We start from the raw sequence: 20,078 nt of genomic DNA, 5'->3' as shown, positions 1-20,078 counted from the left end.
GGCATCAGATCTCATTACAGGTGGTTGTGAGCCACCATGTGGTTTTGAACTCAGGACCTCTGGAATTTGAACTCAGGACCTCTGGAAGAGCAGTCAGTGTTCTTACCCGCTGAGCCATCTCTCCAGCCCCAAACAATCTATTCCTAAGAAGAAAGAAAAATATATGTGGGTTCCCACTAGTAAGTCACTCAGCAGCAAGAACAATATTTTATAAGTTTATCATCTATTCTTCAGAGACTGTACATGCCAGTTTCCCTTGATCTTTTATGGTATTTGTGCCCCAAACTTAATTTATGAGAGTATGGCAAGTAGTAGAGATGTCCAGATAAGGACGGGGACTGTGGTGAAGTGAATGTGGTCCTTGTATCAGTCCCTTGGTTTGTATTTATAACCCTGACAGTGCATAAAATAAATAAATAAATCTTTAAAAAAAGGAGGGGGCTGGAGAGATGGCTCAGCAGTTAAGAGCTTCAACTTCTCTTCCAGAGGTCCTGAGTTCAGTTCCCAACAACCACATGGTGGCTCACAACCATTTGTAATGGGATCTTATGCCCTCTTCTGGTGTGTCTTAAGAGAGCAATGGTGTACTTATATACATAACATATATAAATAAATCTTAAAAAAAACAAAACAAACAAAAAAAAAAACTGCCGGGCAGTGGTGGCACACGCCTTTAATTCCAGCACTTGGGAGGCAGAGGCAGGCGGATTTCTGAGTTCGAGGTCAGCCTGTTCTACAGAGTGAGTTCCAGGACAGCCAGAGCTACAAAGAGAAACTCTGTCTCGAAAAACAAAACAAAACCAAAAAACCAAAAATCCCTGACAGTGGAACTATTTGTAACTATATTGCAAACGAAATGTCTGTGTTTTCTTCAACAAAATCCTAAAATTTTAAACACTGATTGCATTTTGATTGTACAAACACAACAGAACTATTGGTGACCTTGAGTGTATTAGGAATACATCTTCAGTTTTAAATCAGTATTTACAGATGAGATGTGTTTCAGATTTTTCATGGCAGCTGTCGGGCAGCTCAATGCATACAGAGGGTAGTTTCCCATTTCAGTTGAATCTTACCTTTAAACTGAAAAATGTGAGCCCGGTATAGTAGCCCAGGCCTTTAATACCAGCAAGCAGGAGGCAGAAGCAGGGGAGTCTTGAGATCCAGGTCAGCTTGGTCTACACAGTAAGTTCCAGGCCAACCAGGATAGCAGAGTAATACTTTGGTTCATTTTTGTTTTTATTTTTGTCTTTAGACTAAAACTGAAAAATGCTAAAGGTTTGCTACCTTTATGTTCTGACTTACATTTGTATATTTATTTCACATTGTCATGTCATTCTTCTGTCAGTGTTTTGTAGGCTACTATATGTGTCTGCATGTGTGCATGCATGCATGTGGATGTGTGGCACTAAGAGAATCCAGGAGGTAGTGTAACCTTAGACTATAAAAATAGCAAGTTTAGTGCATCCAGGTAGTAAGTAACTAATGATGGCTGAGAAAATCACAGCGAGAATCACGTCTCTGTTATGACTTGGGGTTACTTAATATTGCTCAAATGTTTCTCTGAACACTACCTCCCATACTGCCTAAAAGTATTTCAAGTATGCCCCAGCCTCAGGAAATGCTCTAATAAGTGATTGTTGCGAAAGAACAAATGATTGGACTTGAAGTTAACATGGCAGACTTAACATATGCATTAAATTTTGTTCCTTTTCCAAAATTCTACTATTGTTAAAATACATAAATCCATAAGCAGGGTTGGAATCAATAGCAGCACAGTTTGTGAAGCTGGAAAGCAGATGTTGAGTTGTTGTGCTTAGCAGATTCCAGAGGCAGGTCCTACGTTGGCAGTGGGAAAGCTCTGGGTACCTTTCCAACCAAGGTTAGGTTCCAAAAGAGGGTGAATCCGAAACCAGTTGGGCTGCCACCTGTTCTGTTCCCACTGCAGCCTAGGTTCATCCCCTAGAGCCCAGGTCATGGGCCCGGCCTGCCAGAGGCCTGCCAGTGTGGGCATTATGCACAAGATGAGTTCTACTGAACACAGGCCCAACCTTTCACACAGGCTCGTGGGTGACTGTCCCCAGGGTGATCTAGGGACAAAGACTTCACGTGACTGAGGTGGAGTTCACCTCAGAGCCCAGCTGATCACTGTTAGCTCCTTGGGAGGTTCCACTTGCAGTCAGGAGCTGAGCATCACCAGATCTGAGGAAAGTCTCTAACGTGGCTGATAGAGACCAAAAGCAGCGAAGGGGCGGAAAGTATAAGAAAGCAAAAGAACTATCATCAAAATCCACAGGAATAGGGGATGTTTTATCCTTGAGCAAAAATAGGCTGCTAAAATAAGAAAGAACAACAAGATGACACACAAGGGCTTGAAATGACAACAGGACGGCTGGAGCAGTTTCCCTCCTGGTGGCTGTATCTTTGGTGTGAATAAACGTGCGTGATGTGCTCTCACTGGACTCCGTCCTGCCGTCAGAGGCGGACGTCCTCAGCTTTACCTTTTACTCCTCTGACTGTAATAGTTGTGGTATTTTTAAATTCTATTATTTGTCCTTGGCCTTTTAAAGCTTTCGCTTCCTATCTGTTGGTTTCACTGTGTATGGCCTCTGCTCATCACAAAGAAAGAGAAAAGGATGAAAGTCATCCTGTCACCAGTGACAAACAGCATGGGGTCATGGGGCTCTGCTGGGTCATGGAACTTGGGGTGTCCCAGAACAGGTGTTTTGAAAGTATTGTGATTGGTTCACTAAAGAACACACATGTCTTTGTAGATGCATATGTAATCAATAATAACAATTTCATTTGTTAGATTGACTTTTTAAAATTTTTTACTTAAAAAGTTGGTATTTTCCCTTTTTTTTTTTTTTTTGCATTTGTTTACTTAGTGGGAATGTGCATGCAGTGTGCTTGTAGAAGTCAGAGAACAGCTTTAGAGTCAGTTGGCTCCTGTGTGGGCTGTGGAGATTGACTCCTGTGAACCCCGGGTCATCTGGCTTTGCTGCAGTGTCTTTACCCACCGAGACATCGCAGGCCTTCTCGCCTGCACGGCCTTTGGTGCTAGTCTGAACTAATGTGTTTTCTTTCTTTCTGGTCTAGGCTGTCGACAAGTACTTCAAGCTGCCTCATGCTTCTAGTAAACCACCCCGAGCTTCAGGAAGCCTCGTGGACACGTCCTACAGAACATTAAGATTTGCTTTCAGGGCCTCCCTGAAAACCGCTATCTACCGTATAACCACCACGTTTGGTGAACATCTGAAGTAAGTTACCCATCCGAGCACACTGAGGGCCTGCTCTTAGGAGTTCTCCAAGAGCTAATACAAGAAGGCTTGTGCACTGAAAGTTTTCTTCTAGGTCCTTGATGGGTCTCTGGGATTAAGAGCTTACATATGGACTTGGTATTTTTATTTAAACTTTTTGTTTATGACTATCTCTGGGGATTTCTTGCAAATGACAAAAGTTGTAAAATAACAAATGTGGTGTGTATATGATACATACTTTTTTTAAAGTCACCAAAGATCCTTAAAAGAGAAAAGAATCTTTAGTGCCTTTCCAAAAAAGAGTATCAAAAATAATTTTCTTGTTACATTTTGGTAAGGAAGCTGAGCCTCAGTTCCTTGGATGAGCAGGATATTCCATAAATGAGGCTGTGGCGCTTTGTGAATCATGCTGGACAAACACCGGCAGATTACAACACCTTCAGAAACTGAACCAGAGAGAAACCACAAACGCCGGGCCTGTTTATATTTAGTTTCATTGATGTTTACTGCTTTGCTCTCATGAAATGCTCTGGCTGGACAGGATGAAGGATACTGGCTTCCTAACTAAGCTATGTTTATTGTAATTAGACATGAGCTCTAGAAGGCAGGAGAGGTTGTTGTGCCTTGCTGTATGCAGGCAGCAAACAGAATACTGTATATTGCCTGCTTGTTTTCTTCTACTTCAGTGGCACAAGGCAGTAGTAACAGCAGATAGTCCTGGCACACATCAGTTGTGTGTGAGAATAGAGAAGAACTGTAAATGACCCTGTGTCATTGAGACATTTATTAAATTGTCTAAAAGGAAACAAAAAGTGTGTATTAATGTCCAGACCCATGCTGTCCAATACAATGACCATGACCATGGATTGTAGCTTTCTGTTTATTTTTTCTCAACAATTTAGTGAGAGGCAGGGGTTATCCTCATTGACACAGAGGTGTGTCAGCGGAGACGCAGCAGTTAAATCTTGTCAGAAAGTATGTCTGTGCTAGAACATGAACCTGAAAGGAGGTCTGGCTTGCTCTTAATTATCTATCCTCTTTCCATTTCCAGCACTAGTTTGCCTCTAAGTTGCCAGGTACGGGGGGGATAAGGATTCATTAGCTAAGAAAGGTAGTAGATGGCAGATTGAGGTTCTGCCTTTCTCTTCCTCCGAGGAAAGCCAGATTTTATGTTTAACTGGCACCGATGAGCAGAACCAGGACAGTGGTACAGTGGAGAGCAAGCGAGTGGGGTTGTCTAGTTACAGACTTGGCTGTCTGGGGTCATGGGGAGTTCCTGAAGCATCTCAACCAGGGCCAGGTCACACAGGTAGTCAGTTACAGAGCCCGGATTCACACCAGACCTTGCTAACTCTGATTCTAGCTTGAATGTCTGCACTCTTCATCAGTGAGCCCCTTGGCCCTTAGATCTGAACCTGTAGATGGTGTTCAGGCTCCTACTTTGCTTTGTTTGGTGTTGGTAGAGAAAAAAATGGGATCATGCATATGTGAAAAGCCTGGAATACATTTTATTATGACTGCATAATACCTAATTATTTACCTGGAGTTCCACCCTGAGAACCAGATGCAGACAAGGTAACCTCTTATATTTTGAGACAGGGTCTCTCTATGTAGTCCTAGCTATCCTGGAACTTGCCATGTAGGCCAGACCAGCCTTGATCTTAGAGATTTGCCTGCCTCTGCCTCCTGAATACAGGAATTACAGATGTGAGCCATCATAGCCAGCTCCATTAGTTCAAAATTAGACAGATTTGGTTTACTTCCAGCTAACAGCGAAATGTACTTGAGTAGCAGAGTTTAGAACTTAGGGCAAGTCTCTACCTGCTAGTGGAGGGGAGAGTGATGGAGCAAGTTGATTGTTAGTGGCCCCATTGGAGGTTTCTTCATGGTGTCAGGAAGCAGAAATGATCATGAGGCATTGTAGGATAATCTGTAGCAAAGACATTCAAACAAGAATTTTGTGGTACTGAAAAGGGTGATCTTCAGCTGTCTGGAGTTTTATCATTCAGTGATGATTCTATTACTAATTAAGAACTAGAAAACTGCTGGGTGTGGTGGCACACACCTTTAATCCCAGCACTTGTGAGGCAGAGGCAGACAGATTTCTGAGTTCGAGGGCCAGCCTGGTCTACAGAGTGAATTCTGGGACAGCCAGGGCTACACAGAGAAACCTTGTCTGGGGGGGGGGGGGGGACGGGACTAGAAAACCAACATTTTTATTGTGTTCAATTTTTACCCCAAAAGTTTGCAAAGAAGTTGTATCCTCCTTGTAGGGTGTATGTGCCTGCCTTCTGCCAAGGTGATGTGCTTTTGTGATGCAGAGTGGAGAGAGAACCTCGTCCCTCCATACACAGTGCATGTTCAAAGGGAGAGATAAATCCAAGCCACCAAGCTGTTACCTTTGAAAACGATTAATGGAATCTATTGTGTTTTAACCAAACATTTTAGTTTAAAGGATTTTATATTAAAGGCAATTCAAATACTCCACAATTCAAAGATAATGTTTGAATCTGGTTTGAATAAAATAATAAAATCCAGAAAATGTACTGCAGGGCCTGGAACTCTGCACAGCAGGTTCCGTAGTAGAGCAGGTTAGAGCGGTGCCTGCACTTGTCAGTCTGCATTTGCTCTGGTCTTTCAGAAGGTAGAAACATGCCATTGCCCAATGCAAGCCCTTGCCTTCATTAGATTAAAAAATGTTTTCATCCTGTTTTTTTCAGAAGTACTAAGTAAGTGAAGATTTCTATTCATTTTTAATTGTTTTGAAAAATATTGACTCTGCGCTCTGTGGTTCACTTAATATGCTTAATGTAGACTAAAGCTTATGCTTTGCATTTATGTTTCATTTAGCGCTGTGCAGGCATCTGCAGAACATCAGAAAAGACTTCAGCAGTTCTTGGAGTTCAAAGAATAGTGAAGTAATATAAACTGTGTTCATTACCCTGCTGATACAACTACAGATGGGACAGTAAATGTTGAGCATTCTTGGATCAGAAGAGAGTGGACTAATTAGATGCTTCCTTTGTCGTGGTGCTCGCTTTGAAAACTATACTTTAATGGGAGAAATCATGGAAAGAAATTCTCAGCAGAATAACCGAAAACTGCCTTTTCTGTACCCAGTGCTTTTTGTGTGTGTGGTATAATAAAATCTTTATTCAGTTTTACAGGAGCATCTATGGCAGCCGAACTGTCTCTTGCTCTTATAACTTGATAATGATTATTCACAATTGTTTGTAGAATTTACTTTTGAGAAGAGTGGAGCCAGCTCAGAAGTTAAAGCAGGTGGTCTTTCCCAGCCGCTCTAAGAGGTTAGCTCTTTGTAAACTCAAAATACATAAACTCAAGATTAGTTTACTAAAGGATAAAAAATGGTAACGGTGGAGAAAAACTCACAGTAAAAATGTTGTCTACAGGACATATTTTGTTAATCTGTTAGGTTGTGTTTTTGTTTCCAGGGACAAATTAAATTTGCATGATTGTCCAAAAAGAGTCTCGATTTACAGATGTTAACTCTATATAAAGGAATGTAGAAAAATTGAAATCTTAAGGTACACGACTAAGCATTCACATTCCGGTAGAGCAACATCTCTGAGTTCACTGTGTGATGCTCCTGAAGGATGAGGGCATCTTGTTTCCTAGCCAGGCTTGCTTGCTTTTTTGAAATAACATTAAACAGTTGGCAGAGGTTTTCAAATGAGGGGAAAGGTTTTGTAAGAAGACCTGGAAACTTCCCTTTCCCTACTGTTTGTCTTTACCAGGTCAAATTATGTTGTGAGTCTAGTCTGTCTTCACATGGGAAGCAGCCTCTGCTGTGTTAACTGGCTAATTAAAACACAGTAGGTCAAGCTTTAGAGCCAAAAGCACACAGTCAGCTGTTAGGCAGGTGAATGTCAGAGGCTCTCCGCAGGAGCGGGTACGCCCCGGATGTACTGTACAGGCGGTCATTTTATGACTTATTAGATCATTTCTTTGGAGATGAAACATGGGAGGTCCTGCTGGCAGATATTCATTGAACCAGTTTTGGGCCAGATCCTCCTTTATAAGTCCTTTTCTGTTATCTTTTTCTTTAAAGTCAGCACAGTATTGTATATGAGTCCTAAATGTGATGCGTATGCCTAGCCTTTGTCGGCTTCATTAACGTATTACATCTTTACAGTAGTGTATTTTAGCTCCAGATCTGCTGCCCATTCAACCAGCACATGGCAAATTATAAACGAATCCCGCTAGCCTTAAAAATGTCTCTATGGGACAATTCCTCACCTTGACTGTTAAGTTTTGGGTCTTTTAAGTCCCCTCTCTACCTTGTGTGTGAAGTTCTCTTGATCTGCTGTGAAAGTTGGGTTTCCAGTGTGTTGGTTTCTTCAGATACTCAGAGGAGCCTGGCTAGATAACAGAATCAAAGCCATAGGCCTTTTATGTTGGCTGGCTGCCTCTGACTGAAGCATTTCGGGAGACAAATCTAAATGTTGTGTTTCCATAAAGAACTGTGGCATGTGTGTAGCTCACTGAAGAGAGCATTCATTTTAACTTGGACTTACTCCTGTGAAATGTCTGGTCCATTCCCACTTCCTCTGGGTGAAAGTATATTTGATAGAAATATGAATCTTTCCGGATGTGCTGTGTCTGAGGTATTGACCACACCATGTCTGCCTGCTGGGGAGCAGGACACTGCCATCCCCTCAGACCTGTCCCTGGAAGGTGAGGGGTCATTCTTTTTCTCCATTGTATATTGGTGGGCACCCTTTTTTTTTTTTTTTAAAGGCACCTCCCGCATGCAACGAGGACTTGAGGGAGGGCAGCAGGAGAGAAGCATTTGCTTTGGTGAAGTTGCAGCCTGCTGACAAGCCTCCTGAAGTCATGGCCTGAAGTCAGTCTTCACAAGCCATTGTCCCTGTCTACGTAGCTACCACGCTGCTCTGAGCCCCTCGGGGGGTGTCTATTGGGACACACAAAGCCACAGGCTGCTTGTGCAGAGTGATGGGAAACTCACCCTTATCCTGGTGAGTGGGCATGGAGAAGTCACGCTCGTTCCTGTGCTTGATTTCTTCCGCCGTGTCTTGTATGTCTTCCTGTTAGTATTTATGGCAGTCTGCTTATATCCTTCTGTATATCATCAGTACTGAATTGGTAGAAAAATAAAGTGACAATTCCTAACTGAGACTGTTCATCGAACACTGAATCTCTGTGTGTTTCATTAGCCATTGCCGTTTGGCTGAGTTGTTGCTTATGAAGCCTGCAGGGGACTAACTTTAGAGGTAACAGCTTTCGCTCTACACCAGACTCAGCTGATGGGTGATCGGTGTTGGTAGTCATTTCAAAGAGCCTGAATTCTGAAACACTCTCTCTCTCTCTCTCTCTTTCTCCCTTTGTCTTTCTTGGCTCTTTTTTTCAAAAACTAAATAAACAAAGACGACAGGCGCTGAAAGCCATCTCTTAACAGGTTTCTTTTCTTGCCAAAATAGCATTTCTAAACAGATTCTCTTCCCCAGGCCGACAGTCTTGCCAGCTTTACTTAGATCAGTTTGAACTTCACCTTTAGGTACGAAGACTGTCTCTTGCTCTCCCAAGCCCCTAAAGTCCAATCACTTAGCACATCTGTCCCTCACCAGTCCAACCATTCCTAGCAAGTGTTTACTACCATTCTACTTGTTAGGAATGTTTTAGCCTAATTAATTTGAAGGCAGAACCTTTTTTTTTTTTTGGTTTTTTCGAGACAGGGTTTCTCTGTGTAGCCCTGGCTGTCCTGGCACTCACTTTGTAGACCAGGCTGGCCTCGAACTCAGAAATCCGCCTGCCTCTGCCTCCCGAGTGCTGGGATTAAAGGCGTGCGCCACCACGCCCGGCTAAGGCAGAACCTTTTGAGTTCTAGGTTCTATGCAGGTGTGTTTCATCATGCCTGGCTTCTGCTCGTCTTAAAAGTAAGCTCAAGTTACAGGAAGCTGCCATTTTACTTAACCTTCCTCCATATCCCCGTGTGTCCTCACCTGCCCGATTGAATAGCCATTTAATTGGCCTGGTCGGCATTAAATCACACTGAGCATGGATTTGCCTCCCCTTGAGCCATGAGCCCCGCGGTTGCAGTCAGTACCTTTAGTAAGCCTTTATCTGCAATCCTGGAATGAAGGGATGGTTTGTTTGGATTGTCTTTGTCCACTGCAGCTTCCCAGAGTGCTTCATCACTAACTGGTATCCTCAGGCGTCCTGGTGCTAGCCCTCGCTGCTGTGTTTGGAACAGCTGTGTAGCTGGCTGCTGCTTGCCATTGGGTGCTTAGGTCCCACCTGGCCTGCACCCACAGCTTTTACTGGATACTGATCCTGCTGGTATCGTGGTTTTGGAAATCCTATGGGATATCAACTGGTGGAGAAGTGACTGGGAAATGGCTGCTCAGTCACAAGCATTTCACTTGTTGGCTTATTGAAGCCATGTTGACTCTTGATTGGTTTATTCTTTTGTCTCCGTTCATTGGTTCCCTCCTCACAAGTATCATTACTCCTGGCTACAAGACAGTTTCCACCCCCAAATGGTATAAAAACAGAAAAGTTGATCCTCTAGGCACAGCACGTGTCAGTGAGCCCAAGGATAGATCACATCTTGGTCCCCTGAAGAACTCAAGCACTGTCAGTATCTGGTTCTCTGCTTGCTTCTCTTGTCCTGCTGACTGGCTTTCTCCTCCCTCAGCTGCCCTCTAGTTCCTGAGCTAACATGTAATGGAAACTGACCAGCTGCTTCTAAATGCCAGCCGAATTCCTAACGGAAGGCAATTGGTCCAAGTGGATCAAGTGTCTGATTATTCTTGAGGCAAGACCATAGGTCATGAGCGAGCTAGTGTGGCTTCTGAGACGCCCACTACCTCCATTGATACGAGCAAGGTGGAGACAGGGCCCAGAGATTCGGGATATGAGACAAAGTTTGGAACTCAGGCCTTCAAAAAGTAACCTGTATGTCCTTTTGCAAAAGGACACCAAGGAAGACTGGAGTTGTCAAGCTGAATTAAACGATCTCTACCTGCACCCCCAGGTTCCTGAAGAAGCGATCGTGAATCCTCTGGAGGAAAACAACACCCTAGGACCCTGATTCCCACAAGCAACAGTTCAAACACAGCGCTCACTGTTCACAGTAACCAGGCACAGGAAGACAGTAAGAACCAACAAAATCAACAGGCTGTCAGAGGTGCAGAGGGCTTCCCAATGGAGCTGTCAGACATACCAAAGTAAATAAGATTCCTCAGTGAAATTAGGATTCAGGAGAGAACTGGAAACCACGGGAATACACAGAGTTCACAGAATTCATTTTTGTTCATACAAACAACATTTGAAAAAGCCACAGAAGTTCTAGGGAAACAACAAAAAACTAGTCCTGAACGGAGTTTACTAACCCAGAATTCCATATTCAGCATTTTTTTTTTTTGAGACAAGTCGCTCAGGATAGCCTACAACTTCTTGTCTGCCTCCACCTCCCACTGCTGGGATTACAGGCATCTGAGGCCATGGAGCACCTATGTGGTGCTAGGATTGAACCTAAGGCTTTGTGTGTGCTAGGCAAGCACTCTACAACTGAGCTGCATCTCTAGGACCCATACTCAGCATTTATCTTCAAACATGGTGGTGTAAATACATTCCATACAAAACCAGAAGTTCTTACGTGAGCTCACCTAGGAAGTAGCTTCCCCGCGCCCACACCTACCCCTCAGCCCCTGGAGAATGGGAAGATGGTGAAGGAAGCAAGAATAGTAGAGGGAAGCTAAGCATGAGCGTTGACTTGAACGCAGCGTCTCCGCAGGCTTTGAGTATGTAGAGAAGTGGCCTGTACAGACAAAGTCAGGTAAGTCAGCATTCGGGAGTGAAAATGCTCTCAGATCTTCCCGCTGTCTGTAAGATAGAGTCCTACTGTGTAAGTCAGCTGTTCTCAAGCTCCTAAGTGCCTCGGACCTCAGCCTTTGCCACCGTGTCCAGTGTAGTGGGCTTTGATACGATACAAGATGTGCACTGTAATTTAAGGATAAACCACTAAAAGAATATAAATTAGAAAGAATGAAATTAAAAGATCATAAAGCAACCATAATGCTTTTAGTCCCAGCACTCAGGAGACAGAGACAAGTGGGTCTCAGAGTTCAAGGCTAATCTGATCTACAGAGTGAATGCCAGGACAGTCAGCTACACAGAGAAACCCTGTCTCAAAAAGCAGCAACAGAAACAAAAAGCAAAAAACCAGAATTAAGCAGTTTAAAATTCGGTTTGCTGTTAGCAAGACACCTGTAAAAGTACGGGGCTAGATATGCTGGAGATAAAAGGCCTGGAAAAGATAGAAATGCCCCTTTATATAGCCAAGTATCATTAAATATTAATAATACACCTGGGGGCTGGTGAGATGGCTCAGTGGGTAAGAGCACCCGACTGCTCTTCCGAAGGTCCAGAGTTCAAATCCCAGCAACCACATGGTGGCTCACAACCATCCGCAGCGAGATTTGGCGCCCTCTTCTGGAGTGTCTGAAGACAGCTACAGTGTACTTACATATAATAAATAAATAAATCTTTAAAAAAAATAATACACCTGGTAACAGCCTCAAAATACAAAAAATATTAGCAAAGGCGAGTTGGCCTTGAGAGCCACAGTTTATCTCATTGGCTCAAGGTTAGATGGGTGTTCAGCACTGGCCTTAGGGAGATGCAGCTTGGAACTGTGTGAGATACTTTACAGACCTACCCGAATACGGCTGACCCATGCAGAAAGTAAAACTCATAAAGTTGGAAGGAATGAAAAAATGAGATCTCCTGACACTGAACAGGGCTTTTCAGTTCCATCAACTAGCGCTTGCCCAAGAATATAAAGGGCTTTACTCTCCAAAAGCATCTCTACAAGATGCTTGCGACAGAACTTCCCCAGTGGGCTCCAACGCAGGGCTTGAGTGTGTAGCCCTGGCTGGCCTGCAACTTGGTCAAGAAGACTAACCTTAGCTGGCAGTCATGGTCTTGCTTCTGGTCATGTGCCTTCCTTCCTTCCTTCCTTCCTTCCTTCCTTCCTTCCTTCCTTCCTTCCTTCCTTCCTTCCTTCCTTCTTTCCCTTCTTCCTTCCCTCCCTCCTTTCCTTCCTCCCTCCCTCCCTCTTTTTCTTTTTCTTTTTTTTTTCTCTGTGTAGCCCTGGCTGTTCTGGAACTTTGTAGACCAGGTTGACATCAAACTCAGATCCACCTGCCTCTACATCCCAAGGGCTGGGATTACAGGTGGGTGCCACCATAGCCCAACCCTTATTTCTTAGAAACACCATTTCCCTTTTTAGTTGAGGCTAGCTTAGAAAGTGCCACCCTGGGTATGCCACACCGTGTCAACTAATTTTGCAGTGCCAATAATCCTCCAAAGAGCAAGCTGCGTGACTGTGAAGGAAGGAAGCATTGAGACAAGGAAACACAAGCCATGCCTCTATACATAGTTTCAAGAGAAGGTGACAGTTCATGGTCACAGAAGTCAGGATGGCAACAGGGAGAGGCTGTGTGCTGACTTGGAAAGGAATGAGGCGACTTCTAAGCTTCTGGAATGTGTTGATTTGAATCATGTGAGTGAGTCGAGTATGTAAGGTTTCTATACTTTGATGTACATAGTGCCTCAAGCGGGGAAAATACGTGGAGTCTAACAAAATTACAAGGAAAAAAGTAATTAGAATAAGACACTATATCTTCCAGTTCTAGACAGGACTAGACTTTAGAAGTCAACATTTAGAATGTTTGGTGTGATTGGGAGAGGACCTGCTGTCCACACAACGAGCACCTGGAGAAGAATAGCCATTGACATTCATGTAGAATGTTCACACTGCTTCTAAAGCAAGTCTCAAGAAGTTTCTGAGGATCAAAATCACTTAAAAGTATGTCTCACCTGGCATGGTAGCATATGCCTTTAACCCCAACACTCAGGAGGCAAAGGCAGACACATCTCTGAGTTCGAGGCTAACTTGGTCTACAGAGTGAGTTCTAGGACAGCCAGGACTACACAGAGAAACCCTGTCTCAATAAACAAACAAATTGAAGTATCTCCGTAAGGCAATCAAGATAGATCCAAATGATAAGAGTTTTCCATGTTTTGAAATTTGGAAAGATGCTTTTAAATCACCCACAGCCCAAGAGGAAAATATTGGTAGATGTTAGAAAAATCCTTTTCAGTGAGTGATTATGTTGAAACATGCGAGATTTCTCTAAATGCATATATTAGAAAAGAAAGGCTCAACATGAACGAGTTATATATGACTTCAAACACCTTGAGTCACTGTGCTCACTGCGGCCTACCTCTGCAGTGCCGGTGCCACAGTCATCATGGATCTTCTCTTCTGGTCTGTGAGTTCCTTGGGTTCAGGGACTGTGGCTAATTCATATCCCCAGTGCCTTTTTTACATGGTTGCTCCTTGATCAGACTTAAACTCGACACTGTTAGGGATGTCGCTGACCCAAGGACTCAGACTCCGTGTTTCTGAACGTGAACACTTGGTGATAAGGAATCAAGTGAAGCTAATTGGGGCAAGGGGCACGGTCCGTTTTCCTGTTTGTTTACGAGAAGGCAGAAGGTTGATTATGGTAGGAAATCTACATTTTAACATGGCCAGAAGCTAACTAAAAACAAACAAGCAAACAAAAGTATTAATACAGTGGATACCAAACCAAAGCACACTGTCCTGTGACGCAAGTTTACAGCTCCTGTTTACCCCACACCTTAGGAGATGGGCGTGTGCTTTATAAGCAAGCATCTCATCCAACCGACTCTGCCTGAAGAAAGGGGTCCCGACAGCTTCCTAGCTGGGTTTCTGGACCCTGTGTTAAGGGGGTTGCAAGGCAGCGGTCTTTGTAGTGAGCTGTTCACTCCCGCTGAGTCAGACGCGCTCCCTGGGCTCTTCCTTCCTTGGGTAACGTTCCTAATGATGCATTCTGACGTTTTTTTCACCGCTTTCTCCACATTTGTCACCACTTCTGCGCTTGGATCTTCATGCTGGAAAATCTGAGGCTTACATGGAAGATTGATTTTTAATGCCCCTTGTGTTGTTGTTTTTCTGCTATACCATTTGCATGCAATTATGGTATTTTAAAAATAGGAGACCATGGAGTTTGCAGGGGGAAAAAAAAGAAACTTCTGGGTGGATGAGCCAATGGGAAGGCTGGCCTTTAATTTTGTTAACATCACAATTACATCGTGGTAACCCTTGTGAAGATTTCTGTCCCTTGTAATGCAACACCTGGTGTTTGTTCCAGCGACAAGGACTAGATCTTGGTAGACTCAACCCTTGCTCAATCTTGGGAAGAGGTGCTTGGGAAACTTGTTTGCACTGGCCAGCAGAGGTCACTGTTTTAGAGCGGTCCGAGGGACAGTTTTCCATAGTCCACATGCCTCTTTTGTTTGCAAGAGTGAACTTTTTTTTTTTTTAATTCATTCTTTTTTTTTCCCTCCCTGATTCCCAAGTACTTTACAAAGTGAGTTATTCATAAACATTGTGTTGAAACGTAGAGCTGGCTTGAGAAGCCCTCTCTAGGCCACCGCTTACACAGTCAGAATAGTGTCTACTTACTAAGCACCTACTACTGCCACCCCCCCTCCCCCATCTTTATGTATGCAGCCTGTCTGCCGTTCAGGCTTCTTGGGCCACTTTGGGCAAGCCGATGGGGAGAAGTGAAATGATCTATGGTGTGGATCCACATACAGGGAGATCTGTGCTCAAAACTAAGTGCTTAACCTTTATGGAATTATTTTACCAAAGGAATATTTCAGTGGCTTCAAACAACAACCACACAGCTTGTATAAAGTATGTATATTCTTTTTTCACTTTAGAAACATTTATTTTTACCTATGGGTGTGTGTGTGTGCTTTTGGAAGGTAGAAGAGGACATCATATCCCCTGGAGCTGGAGTTAAAAGCATTTGTGAATTGTCTGTTGTGAGAGCTGAGAATTGAAGTCAGTCAGGTTCACTGGAAGAGCAGTAAGTGCTTTTAAGCCCATTGCTTAAAAATCAAAAACAAAAACAAAAACACCCGGTGATTAAAGGACCGTGTGCATGCTAGGTAAGCACTCTGTCACTGACTACACCCCAGCCCTAGGTCTTACTTCTTATTTATTTTATTGTGCGTGTGTATGGGGGTATTTGTGTGGAGGCTAGAGGACAGCAGTGGCTGTCATCCTCGGGAACATGGTCCACTTCCTTTGTGATAGGGTTTCTCTTTGGCCTGGAGCTTACCAGTTATGCTGAGCTGGGTGAGTTAGAGGGATACATAAGCATTTTTACATGGATTTTGGGACTGGAACTCAGGTCCTCATGCTTGTAACACAAACACTTCACCAAAGGAGACATTCTTCCAGTTCTAATTATCAGAGAGAGTCTCATTAAATTGCTGAGGCTGGCCTTGAATTGGCTCTGTAATTCAGGCTAGCCTTGAACTTGAATTTTTCTTGTCTCAGCCTGTACCACGGGCCTGGTGTCTTTGTGTCTGGTGTGTGTATAGTGTGTGGGTATATGTGTATGTGTGGTGTGTATGGTGTGTGTGTGTGTGTGTGTGTGCAGGCCTATGTGTGAACAGGTGGAGGTCAGGTAGTCAAGCCTATGTGGCAAGTGCTTTTCTGAGCAGAGCCATTTTCTAGGCTTCTCTGGCCAGAGAAGTGTGCATTCTTGAAGCAAAACCATAGAAGTAGCTTGACTTTGTATTTTCTTTTCAGGATTTTAAGGATTATTTATTCAAGCTTCTTACTCAAAAAGAAATTGTTAATGAAATGGTAAGACCAGTTCGCCCTAGTAGGCTTTCTATGTTCACATTGTAAAGTTAATAAGTAGATGTTCCTTGAAGCTAGAGAGACCTATGAGGACAGCTAGGTCACCATTGGGTAGCAAGTGGGCAGCTTGACCCTTTTCCTGGAATAAAGCATTGTGTTTTGGTAGCTGCTAAAATAGTGCTTTGGGTTTCAGACTCGCCCATATTGGCCTGGCGCATTGCTGGTCATTAGTCTTCAGAGCTTTTTGTGTTTTGTGTTGCTGTTAGCCATCAAAGTTATTCTTACAATATAAAATTATATTGTCTTAGTTTTTATTCCTCTGGTTTTAAAGAAAAGATCTTAGTCTGTAGCCCAGGCTGTCCCTGAACTTGCTGGCGATCCTCCTGGCTCAGCCTCCAATGTTTCAGTTCTCAGGGAGAGAAATAGCAGATTTGATCTCTTCTGGGGACCATTCACAAGAATTGCTAGTGGAATGGTTAAGGGATGCAGGTGTGAAGGAGATGCAATTGTTCGTATTGACTCTAAGGATTTGTCCAGCTTGGCTGGTTGAAGGAACAGGTTTGCAGGGAGCAGGGTAGGGGGCTAAGTAGTTAGTCATCTTTGGTTGCATATTCCTGAAGCAACAGCAACAACAAAATGGTGGTGTCTAAGGAGCAGAAATCACATGTTTTTTTCATTTAAAAAAAATCAGGCTAGTCTATTGGTACTGTTATGGGTTTCCCTGAGCTGCCCAGGATTCAGGCTCCTTCTAGGCAAGGAGGAGAGAGATGGAAGGATTAGTCTCCCTTCCTAAGCAGGCCTGAAAATACATATGCTTACACTCTTATCTCATTGGCCATAGTGGAGTCACATGGCCATATTTGATGACAAGAGACTGGGAAATGTCTTTTATAGGTTGTATGCCGTCCCTTAATAAAGTTGTGTTTTATTACTTGAGAAGATGGAAGAAGGAACAAGGTGGGCATCAGCTCTTCTTAGAATTCAGTCTTGAAAGTGAGTTCCTGTCTCATCTCTACCACCACCTAGCTTCGTGACCTTGAGCTGAGGTTGCCAGTCCATTAAATCTCCATTTCCACAGCAAAATCAAGGAATCGGCGTGAACAGCTTGGAAGGGCACTTTTAACTGTAACATTATGAATAAGTCCTTGGGCTTTGTGTACAGAGGGCAAATACAGAGTTTATAAAAGAGATAAGTGTTGGAGAAAAAGTTTATGCAAGAATGTCTATCAAGCCATTCTGATGGCCTGTGCCTATAGTCCCAGTTATGGGGAGGCCATGACAGAAAGATCACTTGAACTCATGAGTTTGAGGCCACTCTGGGCAACATAGCAAGGACCTATAGGGGAGAGGAGTGGGGAGAAAGAAAAAGGTTTTTCTTTTTTCTTTTTTTTTTTTTCTTTTTTTTTTCCTTTTTTTTTGAGACAGGGTTTCTCTGTGTAGCCCTGGCTGTCCTGGAACTCATTCTGTAGACCAGGCTGGCCTCGAACTCAGAAATCTGCCTGCCTCTGCCTCCCAAGTGCTGGGATTAAAGGCGTGCGCCACCACGGCCGGGCAAGCAAAAAAAAAAAAAAGAAAGAAAAGAAAAAAGAAAAAGGTTTTTCAAATGCCTTAAAGCTGGTTTTGTAATAGATTTTGTAATTTGTAGTCAGACTTACTGTTGAATAGGGTTTCGTTCTTGTTTTGAGAATGCTTTGTGCATGCAGAGAGGACTAAGATGTGCCTGAGAAAAGTGCATAGGCACGGCGCGCTACGGAGAGTAGATGCTCATTGAGTAAGTAAGAAGAAAACTGAGCGGGCGTGACTCATCTGGTCTGCTCGCTCACAGAGGCCTGGGCGCAGCCTCAGTGACCTACTTTTTGACCTCATGAACCAGTTTGCTGTGTAGCTGCCATGTTACAGTAGTCTTGCCTCCCGGGGTGGTTTGGTTTAGTATCAGTAACACAGCGAAGGCGCACACAGGTTTGTAACATGACAGGAAGCAAGTATTCTTAGATAGCAGATGAGGATAGAGTCCCAGAAAGGAGTAAGGGCAGGGGCTGTGTACGCTTGGCTTGGGGCAAGGAGGGGAAAGCAGGGTGCATTGGGAAGTGGCCTTTAGGAGTCTTAGGGGTGGGGCAGCCAGTGGAAGTCATTCTAGGCCTAGGAGGATTTGAAGAGCCTGTTTCAGCGGGAGACAGGGCATGACACGGGAAGATCATAGTATGTTAGGGTCAAGCCTGTGTTCGCCTGAGCATTGGCCTGCTGCTTTCCAGCCTGAGTCTTTGGAGCTCATTTTGCCATTGCATTGGTGTCTGGATTGAAGGTCAATAGTTATCTGCAGTCGGCTGTGTGAAGGTAGCTGCCACAGGGGCAGGGCTGCACCCCCACGGGCCCCCCTTCTCCTTTATGGGAAGCTCTGATGGTCCCTCGGAATTTTTCAAGCTGTCAAAACTTACTGTCTCTGTTAGCAGCCTTTGATGGGCATTTTGCATTGTCTTGTTCTGTTTTCCCTGTGAATATAGCAGCTTGCTGAAAACCAATTAAAAGTTCTATAGCAAAGCAGCAGTAAGTAATGAGCAGGAGGAAGGGCTCTGACTCGGTAGCCTGTTGGTTGTGACATCTCTGCTTCTGCAAACCGCTATTAGGGATGAAGAATGCTCTGGCCTACCCAGCCCCTCTTCCCCTCTCCTCCGTGGTCCAGTGTGTCAAGTTTGCATTCTAAACCTCGGCCGCTTCTCAGACCTGTCTCCCATCTCTCCTATCATCCCGGTGCCCAGTCCTGGCTCCTCTTTGGCCTTTTGCCTATTCTTCCCACACCCACTCCTGCCTCTTTCTCTTGCCGTTTTCTACACGACAGCTGGGGCTACTATTTTCAGAACAGATCTGACGGTGTCTGTCTCCAGCCTACAGTCCTGTGCCTGTAGGACCTGGCCGGCTCCCCTCCCTCAGTGTCATGTGGTGTCCTGCTGCCCTTACTCCCCATTCCACTCACACCTCTGCCTCTGCTGCCTGGAAGGGATCTGACATGTCCCTGAGCCTCAGGGCCTGTGGACACATTCTCTATGGAACTTGTGAGCTCCACAGCCTGAGATTTTTTTTAATCCTCAGAGGTTCTAGCTTAGCCTTCGCCTCTATGGCGAAGACAATCCTTTGCCCTTTAGATTTCCCTCTCTGTCTCATATCTCCTCATCATGGAACATTTCTCCTTCAGGTCTTGTTGTGATTAGACATCCATTTGTATGACTAGCTGAATACCTGTGTGCACCATCAGTTGGACACACTGTCTATCTCTGGAACCTAGAATGATGCTTGGAGCATGGTAAGTGTCCAGACGAGGCTTGTTAGCATTGGGTGTCCTCCTCCACTGCTCTTTACCTTATATCTTGAGGCAGGCTTTTTCACTGAACCTGGAGCTCACTAATTAGCTGGACTGTTGGCTATCAGGCTTCTGTTCCTCCCCTCTCTCCCTCTCTGCCCTGGAATTGCAGGTGTGTGTCATGCCTGGCTTCATATGTGGGTTCTGGGGATCAGAAGTCATGTGCTTATAAAAGTGTGGCGAGCACTTTGCCATTCTGTTCCCTAGGCCATGCAGGCTTCTTTTCTGAGATTCCATGGGATTTTCTGTATAGATAATCATGCGTGTCCTCTGTCAATAGAGACTTTATTTCTTTTTCCTATTCAACTTGAATTCTTACTTTTTTCTTGGCCTTGCTGTACTTGCTAGAGCTCTCAGGATGCTGCTGAAGAAGAAGCCTGGGGATCAATATCCTTGCCCGTTCCTGATCTTAGGGGAAACTAGATCGATCGTCTTTACACTCAGTGCAGTGTTCATGTGTGATAGTGGCTGTAGGTTTGGTGGGTTTTGTTGAGTCCTTTAATCAGAAAGTTCCCTCTAGTCCTAAACTAGTTCTTAGTCTCTTATCATGTATAACATACCTTTTGTCTAAAACATCCTTAGTAGCATTTTATAACTGTGACTAATAAGGAGATGTTACAGTTTTCTCTTTCCCCCGCCCCCTGTGTGTGTGTGTGTGTGTGTGTGTGTGTGTGTGTGTGTATGTGTAGGTCAATATCAGAGTCTTCCTCTATTGCAGGTTTTTTCC

General features: G+C 44.1%; 1 protein-coding gene across 2 annotated transcripts in view; it reads left to right on the top strand.

Moving 5' to 3' along the window:
• Ndc1 (NDC1 transmembrane nucleoporin) overlaps positions 1-8,432 on the top strand; it is a 48,615-nt gene extending 40,183 nt beyond the window's left edge. Inside the window, exons 17-18 of one of the 2 annotated variants that reach the window (XM_021160500.3) lie at positions 3,100-3,260; positions 8,022-8,432. In XM_021160500.3, coding sequence (XP_021016159.2) covers positions 3,100-3,260; positions 8,022-8,049 — 189 coding nt within the window. In that variant the 3' untranslated portion in view covers positions 8,050-8,432. Of the gene's footprint in view, positions 1-3,099; positions 3,261-6,110 lie in introns of both variants that reach the window. The other variant, XM_021160499.3, reaches the window with a different exon arrangement.
• Positions 8,433-20,078: the final 11,646 nt, after the last annotated feature.

This window comes from Mus caroli, unplaced genomic scaffold, assembly GCF_978045245.1.
Source record: "Mus caroli unplaced genomic scaffold, Mus_caroli_1 scaffold_6, whole genome shotgun sequence".
In the NCBI taxonomy this organism is placed as follows: domain Eukaryota; kingdom Metazoa; phylum Chordata; class Mammalia; order Rodentia; family Muridae; genus Mus; species Mus caroli.
The sequence above is the reverse complement of the archived record's forward strand: the minus strand, read 5'-3'. Positions and strand labels throughout refer to the sequence as shown.